We start from the raw sequence: 21,763 nt of genomic DNA on the forward strand, positions 1-21,763 counted from the left end.
GGAAATGACAAGCGATTTATTCGTTATAATATTTAACAAAAAGAGATCGAACGAAAATGAAATTATATTTAACTAAGCTAGAAAATGGTAAACCAAAGCGATTTATTTGACCTTCATCTCCATTTGTTTATAACTTAATATTTAACAAAAAAAGATCGGATGGAAACGAAATTATATGCTGGTATTTGTTAACTAAACTACACAATAAAAAATTTTGTGTTACATTTAACACATTTCACATGTCCCAAATGGTCCACCCAAATTTTTGTGTTAATTTAACATAAGATGAATATGTTAAAAAGTAGATAACACAAATATTACATGTAAAAAATTAACACAAGAAGCGTAGTGCTTTGACACAATTTAAAAACAAATTTATGTTAAATTTAACTAAAATTTTAGATGCTATTTTTACATTTTTAGTTTAGACGATGCCTCTGTAATATTTAATAAGGGAGATCGGAAACGAAATTGCATTCTGGTATTTGTTAATATAAAATGCGTGATATTAGTACAAACTTACCTTTTTAAAAAAACGTAAAAAAAGGCGCTAAGGATATGCTTTTCAAACAGAACTTAAGTGATGCGTTATGTATCTTTTTATTATTCCAAGTAACAGTAATTTTAATTCTTCTTCAAAGATATTCTTATTGAAGATTCTCTTATCCCAACGCAAGTAATGACAGCTTTAATGCTCTGTCAAAAAATTCGTATAAAAGATTATCTTTTTAAAAAAAGGTAAGAAAGGCGCTAAGAATATACGTGTTTCTCGAATAGAATCTAAGTGATACGTATCTTTTTATTATTCTAATTCAAGTAGTAACAGTTTTTATTCTTTTTTAAAAATATTCTTATTGAAGATTCTCTATTCTTATTTCAATCCAAGTAATGGCAGTTTTAATTCTCTGTTAAAAATTATTACTCCTCGAAAAGAAACTAATGTATGAAATTAAAAATTAACAAGGGTACGTTTTTAGGTGTAAATAATTGATTTCGATGAAACTTGGTGGGTGTGTAGAGGGGTCAAAACTGTAGTATAACGTACATTTGCCTTTTGCCCGAACTACCTTTTTGGCAGCTAGGAGGCGCTGAACTTTTAATAGGTATTAACAAGTATCGCGCATGAAATGCTTTTTAAGAAAAATTAAAAACCTTCTCCAAATTGGTTATATGAAAAAAATAAAATCATCAAAGTTTCATCAAATTCTTGAGTGGTCTCCAAAACAAACGAATTGAATATAAGGAGCAATTCATTTATTTTTATGACACAATATCATTACAATAATGGAATTCTGTGAAGAAATGTTTAAAACACAGTTTTTGTACACCACGCACATAATATAAATGAAATCTCTTCACACAATACACACAACGGACAATGTAATGTGAAAAAAATTCAGCAGGAGATTCTAAAAATCTGGAGATCGATATCCTCTAAATATCTAAATTTGTACCGAGCATATTTCAATAAATTAAATTAGAGAACCTCAGCGAAGAGAATTGATTATGTATTAATGATTGTAGCTTAATTATATTGTTTTTCAAATGAAGATTAACATCATACCATTCAGCAGCACTAGATCTGAAAATCGTTTCATGAAGTTCTTCCAACATCAAAAGCCATATACGTCCAATGGCTGTATTTGGAATCACTAGATGAACAAATTTCTTGTCAAAAACATTAAAACGATAGAACAGGGCAAATATGAGTAGATTTTAACAAATATTAAGTATGAAGAATTATTAATACGTCATTAACTTTCGTATAAATATTTATACGAAAGTACATTCTCTATTGCATCATTAATGTAAGAATTAAAAATATAGAGTCGAAACATCATGTTTATATGATAATAGTAGGTTTAGAAAATAATTTGAATTTAAACTGAATTCGTAACAAAATATTTGAAAAAAACTAAACTACAAAGAGACACTTCAGCCTCTTTCAGAGTTCATTAGACCGGAGTGTGACAAACTAGAGTTAAAAATCTGTCTACTTAAGCTAGGTTAGGACTATAAAAATAGAAGGATAACTAAAAAATTTTATTAAAAATAATGCTACATAATTTCATAGATCGCATTAATTTTATAAAGGAATTTGGAAGTTATTTATTATGTCTTTTATACAGCAAAAATAGCAATTTTTCCAAAAAACCGATTTTTTCCGAAATTTTTCCGGGTTTTTTCCAGCAATTTGAAAAAAGCGGCTTTTTTTAAATTATATTTAAAATATACTATAAATATCCTTAAGGGGATCCTAAAATCGTCCTGTTTTACTATAATTATGTTTTAGGAGAAATCTCTGAATTGAATTCATGGATTGCAACATTTTTTTACATAATTAAAGAACGCACAAAAAGAAATCCCGGAAAACACGATTTCACGAAAAAATCGGAAAAAAATTAAAAAATTCATTTTTTCTGGCACAACATATACAACATGTACAACTGCCATTTGCTTGATATAAAAGTTTTACAGCTTGTGGATTGAAAATAAGCGTGAAACGGGATTCAGATTATTTGAACGAACAATACTGAGTTTGTGGAATTAAGATTCAAAGCGTAGAAAAAAATATTTCTCCTAAAATGAAATTACATGTTTTGCAAGGACTTACTTTTTTCCTCTTTTACAGATTCGAAAATCCTTTGCCAGGATTAAAGTATAAAGATCCATTAATACGTGTCTGTGAGGTGGAATTTATGCCGAGAACGACAAAAAATTTCAAAATTGAAATCTTTTAAGACAAATTTTTTGTCGTTCTCGACATAACCTTCACCTCACAGACGCGTGTTAATGCTTATACTTTAATCCTGGAAAAGAATTTTCGAACCTGTAAAAGAGGAAAAAAGTAATTGTTATATAAAAATTATGATTAGTTGATAATACAGACGGCTTTAGGATCCTAGTAAATTGTGAAATTACAAAAATCCATTAAAAGAAGAATAAGTAATGGCGGAGTGCGTTACAGAGATTAAAATCCGTCAGGACACTGTTGAATTTCGGTGATTATTACGATACAAAGCTGTTTGTCATCTTTTTTTTAATATTTGAGATATTTTCTTGAATTATAATTGATACTAATAGAAATACTAATAATAGATTACGGAAAACTTTGAACATAATTCTTTAAATATAATTTAATGTCTGTGAACATTATTATTTATATAAAATTGTAATCTAACGCTGAGATGATTGATTTTCAGACCAGTGTCAGCGTATGCCCTTTTCTTTAGAGATACTCAGGCAGTAATTAAGGGAAAACATCCAAACGCCAGCTTCGGTGAAGTATCTAAAATTGTCGCGTCAATGTGGGATGCATTAGACATTGAACATAAAAATGTAAGTATTTAAAATCTTAATTACCTTATGTATTTCTTTTACCTACTTGATGATTATATCGAGTGCTGTTTTTTAATTGCAACATATTGGTATAATTATAATATTAATACCCTATTGTTGCTGAGTTAAAGTATAAACTTTTATGTAGTATTACAAAAAGAAAACCGAAGCAGCTAAGAAGGAATATTTGAAAGCTCTCGCGGCGTACAGAGCATCTCTGGTAAGCAAAGGTGCGGGTGAAAATGAACAAAAACAGCAAACACAACAGCCGCAACAACAAATGCAATACAGTGGATACACAGGCTATTCCAACAATACTGCGTCAGGAAATGTTACATATCAAGTCTATAGCCCTCAACATCAACCTTCGTCGCCTCAACATCAGCAACAGCTGGCTGTTAATAAAAAGTCATCCCATCATTTAGCAATGCAAGGAAATCCTCAACAAGTATGATCTTATTGCGAATATATGGTAGAATTTAAAAAAAGAGTCAAGTACATGTTATAAAAGACAAATATAATTTTTTTTTTATTATGATATAACTGTATACTTGTTCTCATGACATAAGTATTGGCAAATAGACAAAAATTAATATATAAATTTAATGATTAGTGTATTATTCATTATTCTATAATTGAAATAGGACTATCGTTCGGCTTATCATACAATACTATATAATAAGTAGAATATTTTTTGCAAAAAGTTCTCTAAATTTTTGTTTATTTTTTTCTTTATTTCTCTATGTGAGGATTAATGTATGAAAACATTTTATTTTTATGAGATTAATAATTCATGTTTGGATAATTCGAATCATGTAGGAAAAAAATATGAATAATCTAAACGAAGAATACATGTATTCTCATTTTTATAGAGCTTAATGGGCACTGTAATGGCACCACCGCATATGACACAACAGCAACAGCAGCACATGCAGCAGCAGATTTCTCAACAGCAATACATGCAGGTTAATATACTATACATATATATATATATATACACACACATATACAAACACATATATAGGATATCCGGTAAAAACCGTAACGTTTAAGGTTCCCAAGTAATACATGAAACTTTAAAACGTCTGTGATGACATTGTCCCAGCTTAAACCGCATTTTTGTTTATGACAATTACTGCCACAACGTCATTATGACATTGTGACAAAATTGTAGCAGCCAGAATAAGACAACAATTTTGGGCTTTGATGTCGCAGCCGTTTGGCTACGCAATTATTTTGCTGCGGAAAAGTTATCATAGCCATCATAAAACTTGAAAATGTTTGCGGTAACGTTGTCGCAGCTTACACTGCAGCATTTTTGTCTAGCAAAACTACCGCCACAAAGTTATTATAACGTTTTAATAAAATTGTAGTAACAAAAATGGGACATTTTTAAGCTAAAATGATATCGCAGTCACTCAATTGCACAACTATTTTGCTGTAAAAAAGTTGTCATAGCCAATATGTTATAGCAATGATAATCTGAATAAAATAAACAAGCTAATAAACAGAATGTTCTTCATATGTAAATTAATATATTTAATGAAAGTTTAATTTTTAATTTAAAATTACGTAAAAATATTTAAAATACAATAAAAATGTATTTCTTTTTTAAATGGAATTGAACTTATAACAACCCGGTATCTTTGTCTTACTAAATTAGATCAAATTTAAAGATTAATTAATCATTATAACTTATTGCAATTTATAACGTACACATAATTATACTAACGCGTACGCAAATTCCTAAGTAATAATTTTAGAGCCACTTAAATGAACTCATAGGTTCGCTTGATCATCGCTAATACATGCTAAGTTTAAAACTGATAGTTTATGTTACTCTCTTTGCTTTTGCTATGACACAAGTTACAGCTAAATTACAGTTATTTTGATTGTAAAGTTATCATATGTGTGCTTTTACAGCCAAAATAACTATGACTGCATTTTGACTTTTTTATTAGCTATTACAGCGACTGTACAGCTACCAATATAACTAAAATAGCAGTGGCTTCATTTGAACTTTTTTATTAGCTGCCACAGCGACTGTACAGCTACTAATACAGTTAAAATTGCTATGGTTATATTTTGACTTTTTTATTAGCTGTCACAGCAACTGTATAGCTATCAATATAGTAAAAATAGCTATAGCTGCATTTTTAGCTATCATACTGATTACATAGCTATTAATGCAGCTAAAATAGCTGTGGCTGTCAAATAGTTCTAATTAAGGCTGGCAGCACGTTATACTATCACGTTATAGTCACATTTTTGCTGTTCCAGCGAATATATTATAGACCGTGTTACTTGCGTTAGATTCCTGAGATCATCTTGAGATGAAAACCTTCATATCAAAATGTCGAAGCTATAATAGTTTTTAAACTATAAGCATTTAGCGAATCACATCGCCTAAAGTTCAGGTGTGATTGGCATTTTGCATTGTATCATATCTGAACGCATGAATTTTTAAACAATATAATTCACTAACTTTAAATACAATTCAAAAATTATTATAACCTCGATATTTTAGTATTAGGATTTTTGTCTCAAAATGATTTCAAGAATCCTTAAACACGTTGTTACGGTTTTACCAGACATTGTGCGCGCGCGCAAGATCTTGCTCGCTCGTATATCGTGACAATATATCGCGGCACGCAACTGGCACGTGATATTAGGCCGGTGCGGTCTTGGCACGGAGCGCGGGACGCGTCTCAACTGTGCGTATCGCGTGCTCGGCTGACTTCGTCACAGGGGCGCGGGTATACACCAGAGTCGCGTGACGCGAACGCGATTTGCGGCGTGAGGTGCATCGATTCTCGATGCATCGAGAATGACGTGAGATATTGTGCGGTGGCATTCGGCGACCGAGAACTCGGCGAAGGCTGAGAACACTCAATCCCTGGTTTAATGCCTAGGCCGGTGCAGGTTGCAATTGAGGATGCAACTGACTGCCGAGAAAACTCGACAGAGGCAAAATACGCTCTACCCCCTGGTTTTAATCGGTGCGGGCGGCACAGGATGCAGGCGCTGGTCGGCGGCCGAGAACGCTAGGCGGAGTAGACTCCACCCCAGGATTTCTCCTCGTCGAGGTGGCGGTGCAGTAGGCGGCCCTGATTAGCAGCCGAGAACGCTCGGCGGGGCAGAGTACGCTCTGCCCCGGAGATTCCCGTCGAACAGGAGCTGCAAGGAAAACCGGTCGGCAGCTATCGAGAACACTCGATAATGGCAGAGCACTCTCTACCGCTGTTTCGCGCTGCGGAACGGCTAGGATGCGGAGCTGGATCGTGATCGGAGTCGGAGTCGGAAAAAGCAAGAAAAGAAAAGAGAGCTGCACGATAAAATATCGCGCTTTTATACCCGGATTGTTGCTCCCGCTCGTATTGTCCCGTAGTCGTTCATCGGTTCCCGCCGGTTAACAATACGAGCGGGAGACGCGCGGTTCGATGGTATTCGAGCGGTTTTGGATCTCTTCGGCGGACCGGCTGTCATTCGTGAGTTATCGCGATGTATTTCGCGCGTCGCGGGCCAATGGCGGCGATAGCGGGTTCGTGACGGTGCATTGTTACAAAATAATTAAATTTATGTACAGATCGGAAATGAAATAGATTAATCTTACGGTTAGCTATATACTGTAAATGTTGCGGTAATAAATTGTTCTTAATACAATGTTTAGTGAATTTGTTGAATCCTTGTTTTGTTGTTTATAACGTTTTTGTAATGTTTGATCCAAAGCTTCATAAGGTTGACTGAAACAATACCAAACGTAAACATAATAAAATTAAAGAAAGAAATTATATAAGGATCTTGACGCACTCTTGCAGCTAGCGTGTCTTCAAACTAATTCCAAAATGTAATCTTGTTATGGATTCTCAGTACTTAAAACGAATGATGTTTGTCAGAGCGAAAGAGAGTACAGCGTGTATTTACGAATATTCCAATTGACGTAGCCGTTGAGAGTATTGCAAGGAGGTGGAGTTTTTTAATCATATCTGTCAACATCCTTAAAGACAAATTTTTATCTGCAGTTCGTTTAGTATTAAACTCTACTTATTTTGGTTTCGATGATGGGTTTTATAAACAGAAATTTGACACGCCTATGGAGTCTCTACTCTCCCCCGATTGTAGCAGATCTAATCATGCAAGATTTAGAATTGAAGGCACTGGAAACTATTGGTATCCAACTTCCCTTCTATTTTCGATATGTTGATAATATTATGGCAGTTTCCAATAACCTAATTGATTTTACACTTAAAACATTTAAGTCTTTTCATGAGAGATTGCAATTCACTTTGGAAATAGAGGGTGACAGAATAAATTTCTTAGATCTCACAATCGTTAACAATAATAATATGATCGAATTTGATTGGTACCACAAACCTACCTCTTCAGTATTTAAAGGACCCCGCCATAATCTTATGGAACTTGAGTTTCGGCGGAATTGTCTGAAATTTTGATATGTTGCAGCTTTCGACATCCTGAACAAATGTCTCCATAGACACAACCCCCCTTGGGGGGACTCTCCCGAAGGAAATCAATCCTTCGCTATGAGTCAGCAAAGTAAAGATTAATAGGTAGGCCTAACTGCAATATCGGGCTATATATCACTCTCATACCCAACCCCCATCCTCACCCCTATCTTCCTCCATCTCACTTGCGCGTTGTGTATGCGTGCATGCGTGCGTGTTTACAAACTTATGTTCCAGTAGAGTTCAGGGTCTACAACGTCACTTAATGATTTATTGACTCAAAACCCTCTACTGGAATGTGAGCTTTCTCATTCACACTCTATTCGCAGCATCTTCAACACTTCTCAGTAAAGCAGTGGATGGATATTTTATGTGTTATATGTTATATCCTCATAACGAGCATATCCTAGAAACCATAAAACGCTAGTAACATGCTCATAATGTTCTTGCACCAACTTTACATGTGCAATAATAACTGAGAGTTGGATCTATATCATCCAGCGTTATGGTTTTTAGGATACACTCGTTATGAGGATAACATAAAATATCCATCCACTGCTTTACTGATTGTGAGAAGTGTTGAAGATGCTGCGAATAGAGTGTGAATGAGAAAGCTCACATTCCAGTAGAAATGGTTTTGGCCATAAATCCCATTAAGTGACGTTGTGGATCGAGTGACTTACCACTCGGTACGATTGACTCGCGATCTGTAGATCCAGGTTCAATCCCACCTGCGCCCATATACGCGATTTTTCGAGTTTAAGGAGCCAAAAATGACTCCATTTGGTGATTAAGAGATCTTCGATCACCATCAGCGCCGACGTTCGGATCCGGCGTTAAACTGTAAGTTATCCCATATATCAGTGGATATATGTACACTCACCAACACGTATGACAAGCGTGGCATTTAAATACCATCCTTCCTTCTGCAAAGACCATGTATAATGGAAGAGGCTGATATCCAGGAGTGGATGAAATCAGGCTGATGATGACATTGTGGGTCCTGATTTCTACTGGAATATACGCTTGTAAACACGCACGCATACACGTATACGCGCGCGCGCACGCACACACACACACACACACACACACACACACACACACACACAACGCGCACGCCTAGGGAGTAGGGGTGAGAGTAGAGGTGGAGGAAGGTAAGGATGAGGATGGGTTTGGTGTATGAGAGTGATATATAGCTCGATATTGCAATTAGGCCTATTAACCTTTACTTTGCTGACTCATAGCAGGCGAAGGATTGACTTCCCTGCTCCTGGGGATTGTGTCTATGGAGACATTTGTTCAGGATGCCGAAAGCTACAACATATCAAAATTTCAGACAACTTTGTCGAAACCCAATTTCCATAAGATTAAAGTGGGGTCCATTTTTATCACCTATCTAAAAAAAACAGGAGTAATAATAGGTAATTTTTATTTTAATTTAATTTTAATAATAATAGGGATGACTGACGGAGAATTTTAGTTACCGTATCCTAAATACCATCTAAGGAATATCAAGTATATCATTGGTACCTTACAAAAAAATGATTATTCGATAGAGTTTATCTTTAATAGGTTTATCTTTAATATTATTAATTCACGCCTAAAGTTTCTATTTCACAAATGGACGCTAAAACAGAAAAATTCAAAAGATAGTAAGATAGTAATGAGATAAACAAAGAATATGATTCATGATTTATGCTACCTTACATCACTAACATTTCTGACGAATTCAATAGAATCAGAACAAATTTTAACAAAATTAGCATTTATTAGTATGAATAAAATGGACAACTTTATTAAGGTACCTACAGAAAGATTTTCTCCGACGTGAAGTTAAGAAAAATGTGTATACAAAATTTCAATGCAATGATGACAAAATGCAATGATTGCAACGCAGTTTGTTCTATATATACTTATATATACTTATATATATACTTATATATAGAACAAACAGGTAGGAGATTAAAAACCAGAGTGTCAGAACATCGTAGTCACATAAATCGTAATACCAACTCTCAATCTGTAATTACGGAACATAGAATCAATTTCGAACATGACTTCGATTGGGAAAATGTCGAAATACTTGATACAAAGCGTTTTTTAAATAAGAGGTTGATATCTAAATGCCTTCACATCCATATGCAAGAAAATGCCTTAATGTACGATCAGATACCGAGGATTTTCGCCACGCATACGTACAAATTTTAAATGACATAAAATAGACGTCTCATGTAGATATGTATAAGTTGATTTAAATGTTTCACACAAGTATTTGTTGTTATCCCTCTACATTTGTAATATTTTCTTGGTTTGACCGGTATGTTCCGAATAATTAAAAATTATCAGTTATGTTTTGGACGCGCTGTTATCAGCATGCTACATATGAGAATGGTCAGGAACATTTAATATCACCTAATCATTAACAAAAATTTTTAATTGTTTGATCCAGAGCTTACGACGTATCCTTTAATTGTTGAGATGAGTCGCCCTTTCTTTTACTTTTTAAGTAGTTAATCATTGATTAGGTATTTAACTTTTAACAGATTTTGACAACATCAAATCTGCAAATTTGATGGTAACTCACATCCAACGATCAGGGTAGTATTATTAATTTATGTATTAGTTGAGGAAGACTCCAAAGAGAGTCGAAACGTTCTATGTTATGGTGTATTTTGGATTTATAGATTAAAAGAGTAAAAAGAAGTTTTACTTGATTACCTTGCCGGAGTCCGGGCCCCGGGCACGCCAGCGGGTTTCCCCCTCCACTCTCACTGCCTCGCTCGCTTTTTACCTCTCTCGCCATCGCGTCGTCACTACGTAAAACTTCAAACATGATTTTTTCAACTTTCCTTGCCGATAAGAAAATGGAATTTGATATTGGGCGATAGATTTCATCGTACTCTAAATGAATTTATCGGTTTCAGAGGTTCCATCTCTAGGGCAGAAACCTCCCTATATCGTGGGCATCCTCCTTTATAATATTTTCAATATTGTTCAAGTACTGTAGCCACAGAAATCAAATTAATACTACCTGATAATAATAGAATTTTGACTAGAATTGATCAGAATGGTTTTCTAATCTCTGTTCCCCCCTGTTGCTTAATTTTTTTAAAGGATAAAACTATCCCTAAGCAATCCTCAAGTTTTTGTTAAATTTCTTGAAAATTAATGCAGATACGAAGAAATATTTATGATAAAAGTTGTTTGTCTCGAAATTCTACATAAAAAAGGTTTCTTAAATATAATATGTAAAAAATATTTTTCTTATTTGCATTCGTTTTCAAAAAATTTGATAAAACCTCTTTTGGAAGCTTAACAAAAATTTAACAAGGGAGCTCAGAAGACTATTATGACTAATTCTAGTCAAAGTCCCAATATCATAAAAAAAGTACTAATCTTTCGTAAGCACAATGAGTCTTTTTTTATTCAGACAAAATTTCTTGACATTCTTTCAAATTTTTGGCACAAATTTCAATTTTTATTAAATAAAGGTTTTAACATTTGAATTAAATAACTATTTGGCAATGTAGTAGAGATGTTGATAAATAATCCTAAATTCTTTTAGATTTTTTTAAAGCCTATAACAGTAAAATTTGGGCTGGACAAAAGATCCAGAGTGTCTATGAAGTAAATAAAAATATGTGTATCCACGAAGGATTAACTTTCTTTTTGTGTCTTGTAATGCTTGAGCAATATTGAAAATATTAGAAATTTAATCATTTTGACTCCTTGTATCTCCAAAACCTCTATATACAACTTAAATTTTTTTCTGAGATTAATATTCCATCATATATACCATCGTTTGGCATACAGTTTAACTCAAAATTCAAGGAGCACAAAATGGACTAAATTCGTTACTCTTTGCACATGTGCATAAAAAGAGAAGGAAAAAGAAAAAAAAGAGAAATATAACGAGATATTTTCTTTAATTATTATACATCTTTAAGTTATTGAAATGTTTTGTATCAATTGTTAATTAGTTCTAAAATAAAAATGTATTAATCAAACAATGCAGTATGTTTTTTTATGCTGTACAACATTTTATAACATTATTTATAGGTGCCTCAACAACAAGTACAGCAAGTGCAAGTGCAACAACAACAGCAGCAACAAATAATACATACAAGTCCACCTAGAGCAGAATTTATAAAATCTGAGGATTTACCGATAAAGTCTGAAACTTTATCTAGTTCTTCGTCGCCAGTAAATCCTTCACAAGTGACTATGACAGGACAAAGGCCATCACCGTGTATACATCAGGGATGCCCCAATCCTGCTATATCTAATAACGAATGGGAAGATGAATACTGCAGCAACGAATGTGTAGTCAGCCATTGCAGGTAAGAATATTATATTCAATTTCTCTAGCTTAGATTAATTGTACATTTTATGTAAATAAATACTATAATACATATTATTAAATGAACAATCGATGTTTGTTGTATTTTATTACATGTTTCTGATCATAGTACACTCACAGTGTATATTGGCATATATTTTTAATTCACAGAGATTATTCTTGTACACCTGTTCTATAATTTCTCTTTATTCTATATTTATATCTGTTTTATTGTGTTTCAGAGATGTATTCAATACGTGGGTATCTTCAAATCAAAATTCTCAACAAAACTATTCTACAGTTAAATAAAAGTTCTACAAGAGATGAACTACAATTACTCAATGGCCTCACACCTTAAATGGCTCGTTGTTAATCTGTAAAGTAAGATATTTAAATGAATGTATATACACATAAACTGGTGAACTTTTTAAAGTGTCAAGACTATTCATGCAGCAACAGAGATACAGAGATCAGCATTAGAGGATAGTTTGAAATATGTATACAGATGTGTTCTGTATGTGTATACATGTTGACGAGAGAGAGAGAGAGAGAGAGAGAGAGAGAACAAAAAGGCAAGAGAAGGAAGAGAAAAAGATAATGGTGAAATAAAGATAAAATTGTTTCTTTTTAGAAAAAAGTCTTAGAATGTATATTGAAAAGCCTTATCCAAAAACTTATTACTCTGGCCAAAAGTCTTTGTTTGTAAGGAGTATATTACGACTTAAGTAAGTTAAGTAAATGCATTTATTTACATTACACTTATAGATAGTTAAGTAACAACCAACTTTTTTGTATTCTCAAGGACTCCTTACTGACAGACAAAGCGTGCCAATTGTATAGACATATTTGTTTCTTTACTAAGGTCACATAGAGAGTATTGCAGTTTTTTTAAAGTTGTCGCAATAAGGACTAGTTCTTTAAATTAAATTATCTCAATTCTGTTTCTTTGAATTTTACATTTGTCATAGTGTAAAATTCCAACAAATAACACAGTACAAGCAGATGAAAGCAATGTAAAATGTATAAATAAGTGCACTACGTTCAATGTGTGTTTCATTCATGCTGTATGGGAGCAATGATCAGATAAAAAAATGACTTACACAATAAACTATATAGGATGGGGCATCTTAATCGCCCCAGACGGATGTCTCAGAAACTAAGAGAGATACAGAAAAAAGTTTTATATAAAAATTGTAGGTTTTCTTGGGACAAAGAAGGTGGAAATATAAAACAGATTTTGTATATATGTTCTAGGCCTTCCTCACACATGCACATACGCACATATGCATATACGCATACACAGCAGATTAAATCCGACTGAGTAACTTCCACGTGGTACACCTTGGATAACGCTAATGTCAGCAGTAACTGTCGAGTTTTATAACTCGACAAGTGCTTAATGAAAATATGGGGCATTACCAAGGTCAGATCAAGGTCAATATGAATTTTTGAAATAGGAACCGCTATTTTTATTGCATATTTTTGTAGCCGAAGTTGAAACGTTTTCAAAACTATAATAAATATTTTCATTAAGCACTTGTCGAGTTATAAAACTCGACAGTTACTGCTGACATTAGCGTTATCCAAGGTGTACCACGTGGAAGTTACTCAGTCGGATTTAATCTGCTGTGTATGCGTATATGCATATGTGCGTATGTGCATGTGTGAGGAAGGCCTAGAACATATAGACAATAAACTTTTTTATTAATTCGTATTACAAATAATTTTCGTACTATGAAAACATATTGGTTCTAGAACATTGCGTTCTAATACGACCCGGGCACGCCAAGTTTTTTCTTCACTATAATCCAGTTGACCATTTTAATCACTTTCAATCTATCTTTATGTCTTACATTATGAAATACTTGGTTAATTTCATTTATTTCGTATCTGTTTTTTATTAAAAGGAATGTGATATTCGATATCTTTTTTTATGCACTTGGCATATATTTTTTCTTTTTTAAGACTGCCAGGAAAGCCTCTTTTATGGCTCTTGAGTGTGGGTTAAAATATCATAACGTAAATATCGTAACATAAATAATAACATAAATTAATTTTTTGCATAGCTTTTTAATAGTAATAACTTCGGACTATTTTGGCATTACCCAGGATGCACCACGTGGATAGTATATATATATATATATACTCCGCTATACTTATTTAAAAATATTTTTATTACTTTTTTTTACACCAATGAATTTTGTTTTGTCTCATTATTCTGTTCATAAAAGTATATCAAGGTACGATTATAAAAAAATTAATAATTTACAAGATATTTAACATTTTGTCAAAATATATCGGTATAAAACATCTCGTAAACTATTGAATTTTCGATAGTTTTATCTTAATACATTTATGTGTGGAATAATCAGAAAAGAATCATATTATATAAAAAAAATCATATAATTCTGTTTCAAAAAATGGCGATATCGTTCACATTATCTTAAATAGTTTTTTTCGAAAATTAATTTTTGCATTGCTTCAGATCGTATATACATAACTTTTATGTGAAACTTTTTTTCGTATCTTTCATATTTTTCGAGATATTTGACCCATTTAAAATGGGTAGAAAAAATTTTTTTAATTAAAAAAGATTAAGATCATTTCAAATTCTTTAAATAGCATGATGCAATTTTTCCATGATACTGTAGATCTTTAAAACGAATTCAACGCACTATCGAGAATGTCATCTTTATTGATGTTTTATTAATTTTATACATATAAAGTATTATAAAGACAATATATATCATAAGTATCCATTAATAATGAAAGACTGTGTTATTTATGGTGAACAGATTTTATTGATTTTTTAACATCAGATAATCAATTTTTGTCTGTGTTCAAATTGCTTGCCTCCTTCTGCAACACAAAGTTTTACTCTTTTTAACAATTACTATGGATGTTTTCCATTTAGTGACATAAACATTATTCTGTCTTTCATGATATTCGAAGAGAAACGAAAAGACACTTGCATCAACTTGTGTCACCAAATAGAAAACACCCTATGCATACCAGTTATTATACTATTTTGATCCAAAATTACACAATCTGTAATTATTCTTTCTCGGAAATCTTAAATATTATTTAAATATAAAATGTAAAGGATATAAAAAAGTGTTTGATATACAAAAAATTTCAAAAGTACCCAATAAAAAAAAATCCACCGGAGATAAATCCGGAAAACTTGATGGTCATTGGCCTGATCCATATGTACTCATAACACGATTTCCAAAATTATCTTGAAATATTTTTTTAACTATTCGTGCATTATGGGCTAGAAAACATTCTACGTACATTTCTAGTCAGAACTATAAGTACTGCTATTACAAATAATTCTGCATATTGTCAATAAAATAAATAAAATTAATAAAACGTCAATGAAAGTGACATTCTCGATTATGTGTTGAATTCGTCTTAAAGACTTCTACAATACCATGGAAAAAATTTATAGGATGTTATTTAAAAATTCAAGAGTTAATTTTTTATTAAAAAAATTTTTTTTTTAAGGGGAGGAGTCTCTTCAAGACCGATTTTCGTCCCTATTTATTTTAAATTATCGGTAACGTTTTATTATTGCAGGAATTATCGAAATCAGGTAACTAGCTTAAACGGACGTATTTGACGCCTGTTATCTTGTAACTAGTCCGCCCCATTTTTACCACCAACCTATTCAACATGTGTGTTATCTGGAAAGCTTCTCTATCCGTACTTAGCATTATCCAAGATCAATGGCATGGACGTGTCGAGTTTCTGATCCCAGCCTGAAGTGTGCAATGCTCAGCATCACGCGCGCAAACGGTGGCTCAACCACTGCGACTCGAGAGGTGGGGAGAACAGTAGGCGTCATTATTATACACATTTCAAGCCGATTTCTGAGCGTCACGCATTGTATACATATATACAGAATTTCCCATTTAACTTTGACACCGAAATATCTCGAAAATTATAAAAAATACGGGAAAATGTTTCAGACAAAAGTTGTAGGATTTAAAAAGGTTTATTTACTGAACATATCCGTTTGACATTAGGTAGCGTTGCCAAGGTCAAGACAAGTTCACTTTGAATTTTTTAAATAGAACCCCCTAGATTTTATTGCATATTATTTTAGCCCTCCTTTCCAAAACACTAATTTAATTCACTTTGGGTCAGCCGTTTTGAAGTTATTGAGATTTATATAGTAAGATGTCCAACCAAAGATTGATCCAGCTAGTGAAGATCGAGGGATGATCCGACCAATTAAGGCAAGATCGAGGGATGATCCGGTCAATGGAGGCAAGATCGAAGGATTAAGGAACTTTGTCTAATTATCATCACTCTTGGAATTAAGTGTTCAAAGTGTGCACCGTTATTTTCTAAGCATAAAATCAGTCTACGTCTAAGTTTCGTAGAACCCCTCTGAATATTTACGGCGTTATCGCTTGACAGGCTCTTCTGACTCTTTCCATCATATCTAGTGGTTAGTCATAGTCTCGTGGTTGGTGCTTTCTGATACACAGCATCTTTCATATATCCCCATAAATAGTAATCAAGAGGATTTAGATCCGGTGATCTTGGATGCTACAAGACTGATCCTTCTTGACCTATCAAATGATTTGGATATTGCTCATGTAAGAAAATTTGAACATCTCGAGAGTAATGCGCTGGAGCATCATCCTGTTGAAACCAAAATCTTTGGCGGACATCTAATGGAATATCCTGAAGATATTCTGATAAATAATTTTGGAGAAAGTCTTGTAAAAAAATTGGACCATTAATTGTATGTTTAAAAAAAATTCGGTCTAAAAAACAATTTAACTATTACATATACCAATCCAAATGTAAAGGTTCCAACAATGCTGATGATCACTTCTGTCGATACCAGTGAGGATTTACTGGTGACCAGTAATAATTATTGTCTATAATAGACTATCATTGCTATGGAATGTAGCTTCGTCACTGAAAGATATTTCAAAAGAAATTTAGATTCTGCTCCAATGCATCGAGTGCCCATCTACAAAATTGAAGTTTGCAATAATTTTTGCTCAATTCCTGTACCAAGTTGATGTGATAAGGATGGTATTGTACGAATTGTAACATTCGATGAGCCGTAGATAGAGGGATTCCTAATTCCTATTTGTCGAGTAATGATGTGTGGATTGAAATGAATTATGCCCAAAATTGCGAGGAGTTTAGGGTCATTATTGTTTAGAAGCTTGTTTCTCTGTCTCTGGTGAGTAATGTATTTCTGTGAGTTCTTCTTTCAATATTTATCACTTGCTGAGCACTCGGATGGCGACGATTAGGATATAGCTCAGCACAACGACAGAAAGCACGTCTGTAATTCTTGTTGCATTCGTCAAGAATCAGCAGGATATCCACTATTTCATTTGGTATATAATTCGCCATTCTTTAAGTATAAGAAATCAGAATCTGAGTTCGTTGAAACAAAACTAATAAAAAACTAAAAAGCTTCCTCACTGCAGTTGCCCAATAGCAATAGTTGACATACCTGACGTAGCTAACATAATTGACGTTGAAGAACCTTGTTTTCGAGGGACTGTTATTTTATTGAATGTAGAAATATACATACATGTATGTACATAAGAATTCTTATTTTGTGTGACACAAATAAAGTTCACCATTTTTTTTTCTAATTTCTGAGACATGCGGCACATAATAAAGGCGATGGATCATATACTTGGCAAAATTATATGATCTAATTTAGATCGAAAGAAAAGTCGTGATAGAGACGTGCAAAGAGCTCGCCTGCTTACATAACTCTCTAAAGCAACTCGACAAGTGCTTTTGCCGTAGCGACGGAGTTTCGTATACACGCGATATTTGTCGCTGAAAATACACTGCGTGTGCAATGGTGACAATCGAAACTTTATGCGATTATTAAAGGCGACGGGATTGCTTGTACCGAGTAGACATAATAAATCTCGATAATTTCAAAACAGCTGACCCAAAGTAAATTAAACTATAGTGTTTTGGAACGGTCTCAGAAAGGGCTATAATAATATACTATAATAATAAAATCTAGGGGATTCTATTTAAAAAATTCAAAATGACCTCGTCCTGACCTTGGCAACGCCATCCAATGTCAAACGGATATGATCAGTAAATAGACCTTTTTAAACCTTACAACTTTTGTCTGAAACATTTTTTGTATCTTTTATAATTTTTTAAATATTTCGGTGTCAATGTCAATATGGAACATGTATATATACATGTATATATACATATATATACATTTGTAATTATTTTTACAATATGATGATTATAATACATTACATATATAAATTTCCAAAGTAAAAAGTTATAATTTTAGTCATTCTTATCTCTGGATGGTGCATCACAAATATAATTTTTTTCTATGAGTAAGTGAAATTCTACTTATTTTATATAGTCCATTCTGATCTCTTATATTCTGCCTTTCGCAAAAAAAGTTATTCCGTAAAAGTATTATTTTGTCTATGTTTATACAACATGGAATACAATTGACTGATAAAGATACACAAAGCATCCATAATCGTATAACAATAATACTGTTTTCACTAACAAATATATTATAAAACTATTAGTCCATAACAGTTATAGAAATTAAATATATTAATAAATAATCTACGCATGTAGATTAGGCCCATACAAATAAAGGATTTAATTACGCAATTTATTTTTATATTGATATTATAACAACCAGTGAATAATGCAATACAGTTTATATATAAAATTTCATACAAAAGATTGTGACAGAATGATTTTGATAATGAATATGCAAATTCAATATTTTTTAAACATATTAATACTACATCATATAAAATTTTTTCTATTTTTTCATTAATTATATCTCTTCTTTGTTTTCTTGCTTTTTTCAAGAATGTATTGCCTATATGGTTATGGCTGATATAGGTACTGCTGCTAATGCAAATAGTCCTCTCACTTTAATAGGTCATGGATAAATTAATTCAAAATTTTGAGATGCGAAATTTTCAAATGAAAAAAAGAATATGTCGCTGTATTTATGCAGAATTCTTGAATTCGATAAACATGAAAAATATGTGCCATCGCAAACAAGTTGCAGAATATTATACGAAATATGATTTTTGCAATTAAAAAATATATACATTTATACATACATATAATACCTATATACATATTTAAATTGCAAAGATCAAATAATTACATATTTATGTCCTCTGATTGAAATGCACTTGTAACGTAGGCCTTGAAATAAATCGATATGATATATATATATATATATATATAGCATTTTTATGTATAAAAACAAAAAAGTACATTCGTATTATCAGTAATTTTGCAATGTTTAATGCAGATTTCCTATTAGGTGATGTATCTCCTTAACAGTTACTTATTCCATCTGTTTTTGTTCTTTTCTTTAAATATTAATTATATAAATTTTTTTAATTATCTTCACTTAATTTTTAATATCCTTGTAAATATATAACTATATTCTATAGATTTATAAGTTATAATGTAAACACAATATAGGTACTGTGTTATACAAAATAATATAATTGTGGTATATATTATAAAAACGCACGCACGCGCGCGCGCGCGCGCGCAAACACACACACACACACACACACACACAAATGAATAAAATGATAATTATACTTACTCATTTCAATAAAATAGGATAATTATCCAGAGCCCGTTTAAATATGGGACTATACACATATGTCTATAAAGTAATAAAAAGCAAATATGTTGAAAAATAATACAGAAAGACATCTTCAATTATTCTGTAATATCTGTAAAGCATAAAAATTTTCATAAAAGAATAAGCATGAAATGCTTCAGCTCATAAAAATTCGACATAATTCATCGACATAATTTCACAGAATTTAATGTTTGTTCTATTATTCAAGATATATTAATGCTTATTTTTCTATACAAATTTCTGTGCAATGGGCTCACTATATTTGAAACAAAAAACAAAAGCACAATTTCTGCAACATCGATTGTAATCATATAAATCTGTATCAGAAAAGAATTTAGAAAATATCAAGCTTATATTGTATCTATCCCCTATACTATTAAATGATATATTGCGGTAATTTCTAATAAATTTATGTCAAATTTTTATTATTTTATGTACAAAGATGTGATTAAACGGTTTCAATCCTGAAACTGTAGTTATAAAAATATTTGTCATCCTGTCATCCTTATCGGAGAAGAGTTGGAACATCCAGAATTATGAAATCACTATTAAGGCTCCTGAGTACAGCCAAGAACTTTGCGTTAACGGTGGCGACACAGAATCAAACGGCGATCGATTCATTTGGCGAAATCGGTAGCCACACACACAAGCACGAGCCCATGTCTGTGTGCTCGCCTTTGGCGCGCCGAGAGCAAACAAGACAGCGAGCCGTCCTTGTTGCTTCAGTCGCTTGTTTCAAGCGACCGAAAATACTTTCTTGGCAATCTCAGCCGCTCGGCGTGTATCAATAAGGGGCGAGGGGCATTCTAAATAACATATAAGTTTTAATAAATTGTAGTAATAGCATACCCCTCCCCGGTAATTCAGAATAATATAAATAATGTCAAAACGCAACAGATAATACGCGAGATATTTAATTGTTTACGATTTTTCATGCGCGTTACATACCTCCTTCATAAACTCGAGTAGCAAGAAGTTCGTGTGGTTAAGCTCGTAAGATATGAGATCGGAACGCTAGAGATCCCAACCTCGAATCCTGCTTTTTTTACCTTTTTTTCGTTGTTTTTTTTCCGAAATAAATAATCAAATTAGTAATAAACGTGTATTAGGTCATATATATTTTCATATAATTTTGGAAATAATTCATGTATAGGAGTTTTAAAGCAACAATTGTTGAAAAGAAACCCATTTCGCTTTTCAATTGACAAATAAAAAATTATTTTAAAATATGTGAGATTTTGCTAAGCAAAATTAGTAAATAGAAAAGTCAAAATACACGAGCAACGTTTATTGGATCCTTAAGGGGAGATGCTAAAGTTGTCCTACTTGACGTCATTTTCATTCGGTGAAAAATCTCTGTTTTGGATTTACGGATTACAAAATTATTGATACAAAATTAAAATACGCACAAACAGGACCTCAGCTGCATTGGATTTCATGAGAAAATCGAAAAAAAGTTTAAAATTCGTTAAAAATTCACTTACTTTTGGCTCATCACCTGAGGTATATATCATATTTGCTTGATATAAAATGCTTTTATAATCCATATCTTGAAAATAAGCATGCAACTGAGGTCACATTACTGGAACGAACGATACCGAGTTTGTAGAACTAAGATTGAAAGTCTAGAAGAAAAGCCTTTTCACCGAATGGAAAATACGTGTATACGGATGCTTTGTGAAGACTGGCACTGTCAACAGAGCCGAAATTCCGTGTAATAGTAATTGCGCGGTCTTGCGATAGATAGTGCTGGCATATGTTAGATAAGGACAGATGTATGCGTTTAAGTGAGATAGAACGATATATAATATAATGTAAGAAACGCGAATCAAAGATGTCACTATTATCGAATTTGGAATTAAAAAAGTCTATACTATCGACCTCGATCAAGTTCGGTAATTGATTTAGAATCCCCTTAAGGGGATATTGGAGTGGCCAAATTATCGGTATTTTGCAGAT

General features: G+C 32.6%; 1 protein-coding gene and 1 long non-coding RNA gene across 4 annotated transcripts in view; one reads left to right on the plus strand and one right to left on the minus strand.

The window, feature by feature from the left end:
- Positions 1 to 12,681, plus strand: part of LOC108724390 (TOX high mobility group box family member 3) — a 67,503-nt gene extending 54,822 nt beyond the window's left edge. For both annotated transcript variants that reach the window (XM_018450744.1, XM_018450745.1), the window contains 5 exons: positions 3,204 to 3,339; positions 3,488 to 3,787; positions 4,212 to 4,304; positions 11,862 to 12,142; positions 12,384 to 12,681. In XM_018450744.1, the coding sequence (XP_018306246.1) occupies positions 3,204 to 3,339; positions 3,488 to 3,787; positions 4,212 to 4,304; positions 11,862 to 12,142; positions 12,384 to 12,450 (877 nt within the window). In that variant the 3' untranslated portion in view covers positions 12,451 to 12,681. The remainder of the gene's footprint in view (positions 1 to 3,203; positions 3,340 to 3,487; positions 3,788 to 4,211; positions 4,305 to 11,861; positions 12,143 to 12,383) is intronic.
- Positions 12,682 to 20,027: 7,346 nt separating this feature from the next.
- On the minus strand, positions 20,028 to 21,533 carry LOC108724384 (uncharacterized). 2 transcript variants are annotated; one of them, XR_001936702.1, is made up of 3 exons: positions 21,289 to 21,533; positions 20,753 to 20,853; positions 20,028 to 20,610 (listed from the first exon to the last, which is right to left on the minus strand). It is a non-coding gene; the product is annotated as an uncharacterized lncRNA (long non-coding RNA). The 2 variants fall into 2 exon arrangements; XR_001936701.1 differs by lacking the exon at positions 21,289 to 21,533 and having other exon boundaries at positions 20,753 to 20,944.
- Positions 21,534 to 21,763: the final 230 nt, after the last annotated feature.

The sequence above is a fragment of the Mycetomoellerius zeteki genome, unplaced genomic scaffold (assembly GCF_001594055.1).
Source record: "Mycetomoellerius zeteki isolate Tzet28-1 unplaced genomic scaffold, Tzet1.0 scaffold294, whole genome shotgun sequence".
Classification (NCBI taxonomy): Eukaryota; Metazoa; Arthropoda; class Insecta; order Hymenoptera; family Formicidae; genus Mycetomoellerius; species Mycetomoellerius zeteki.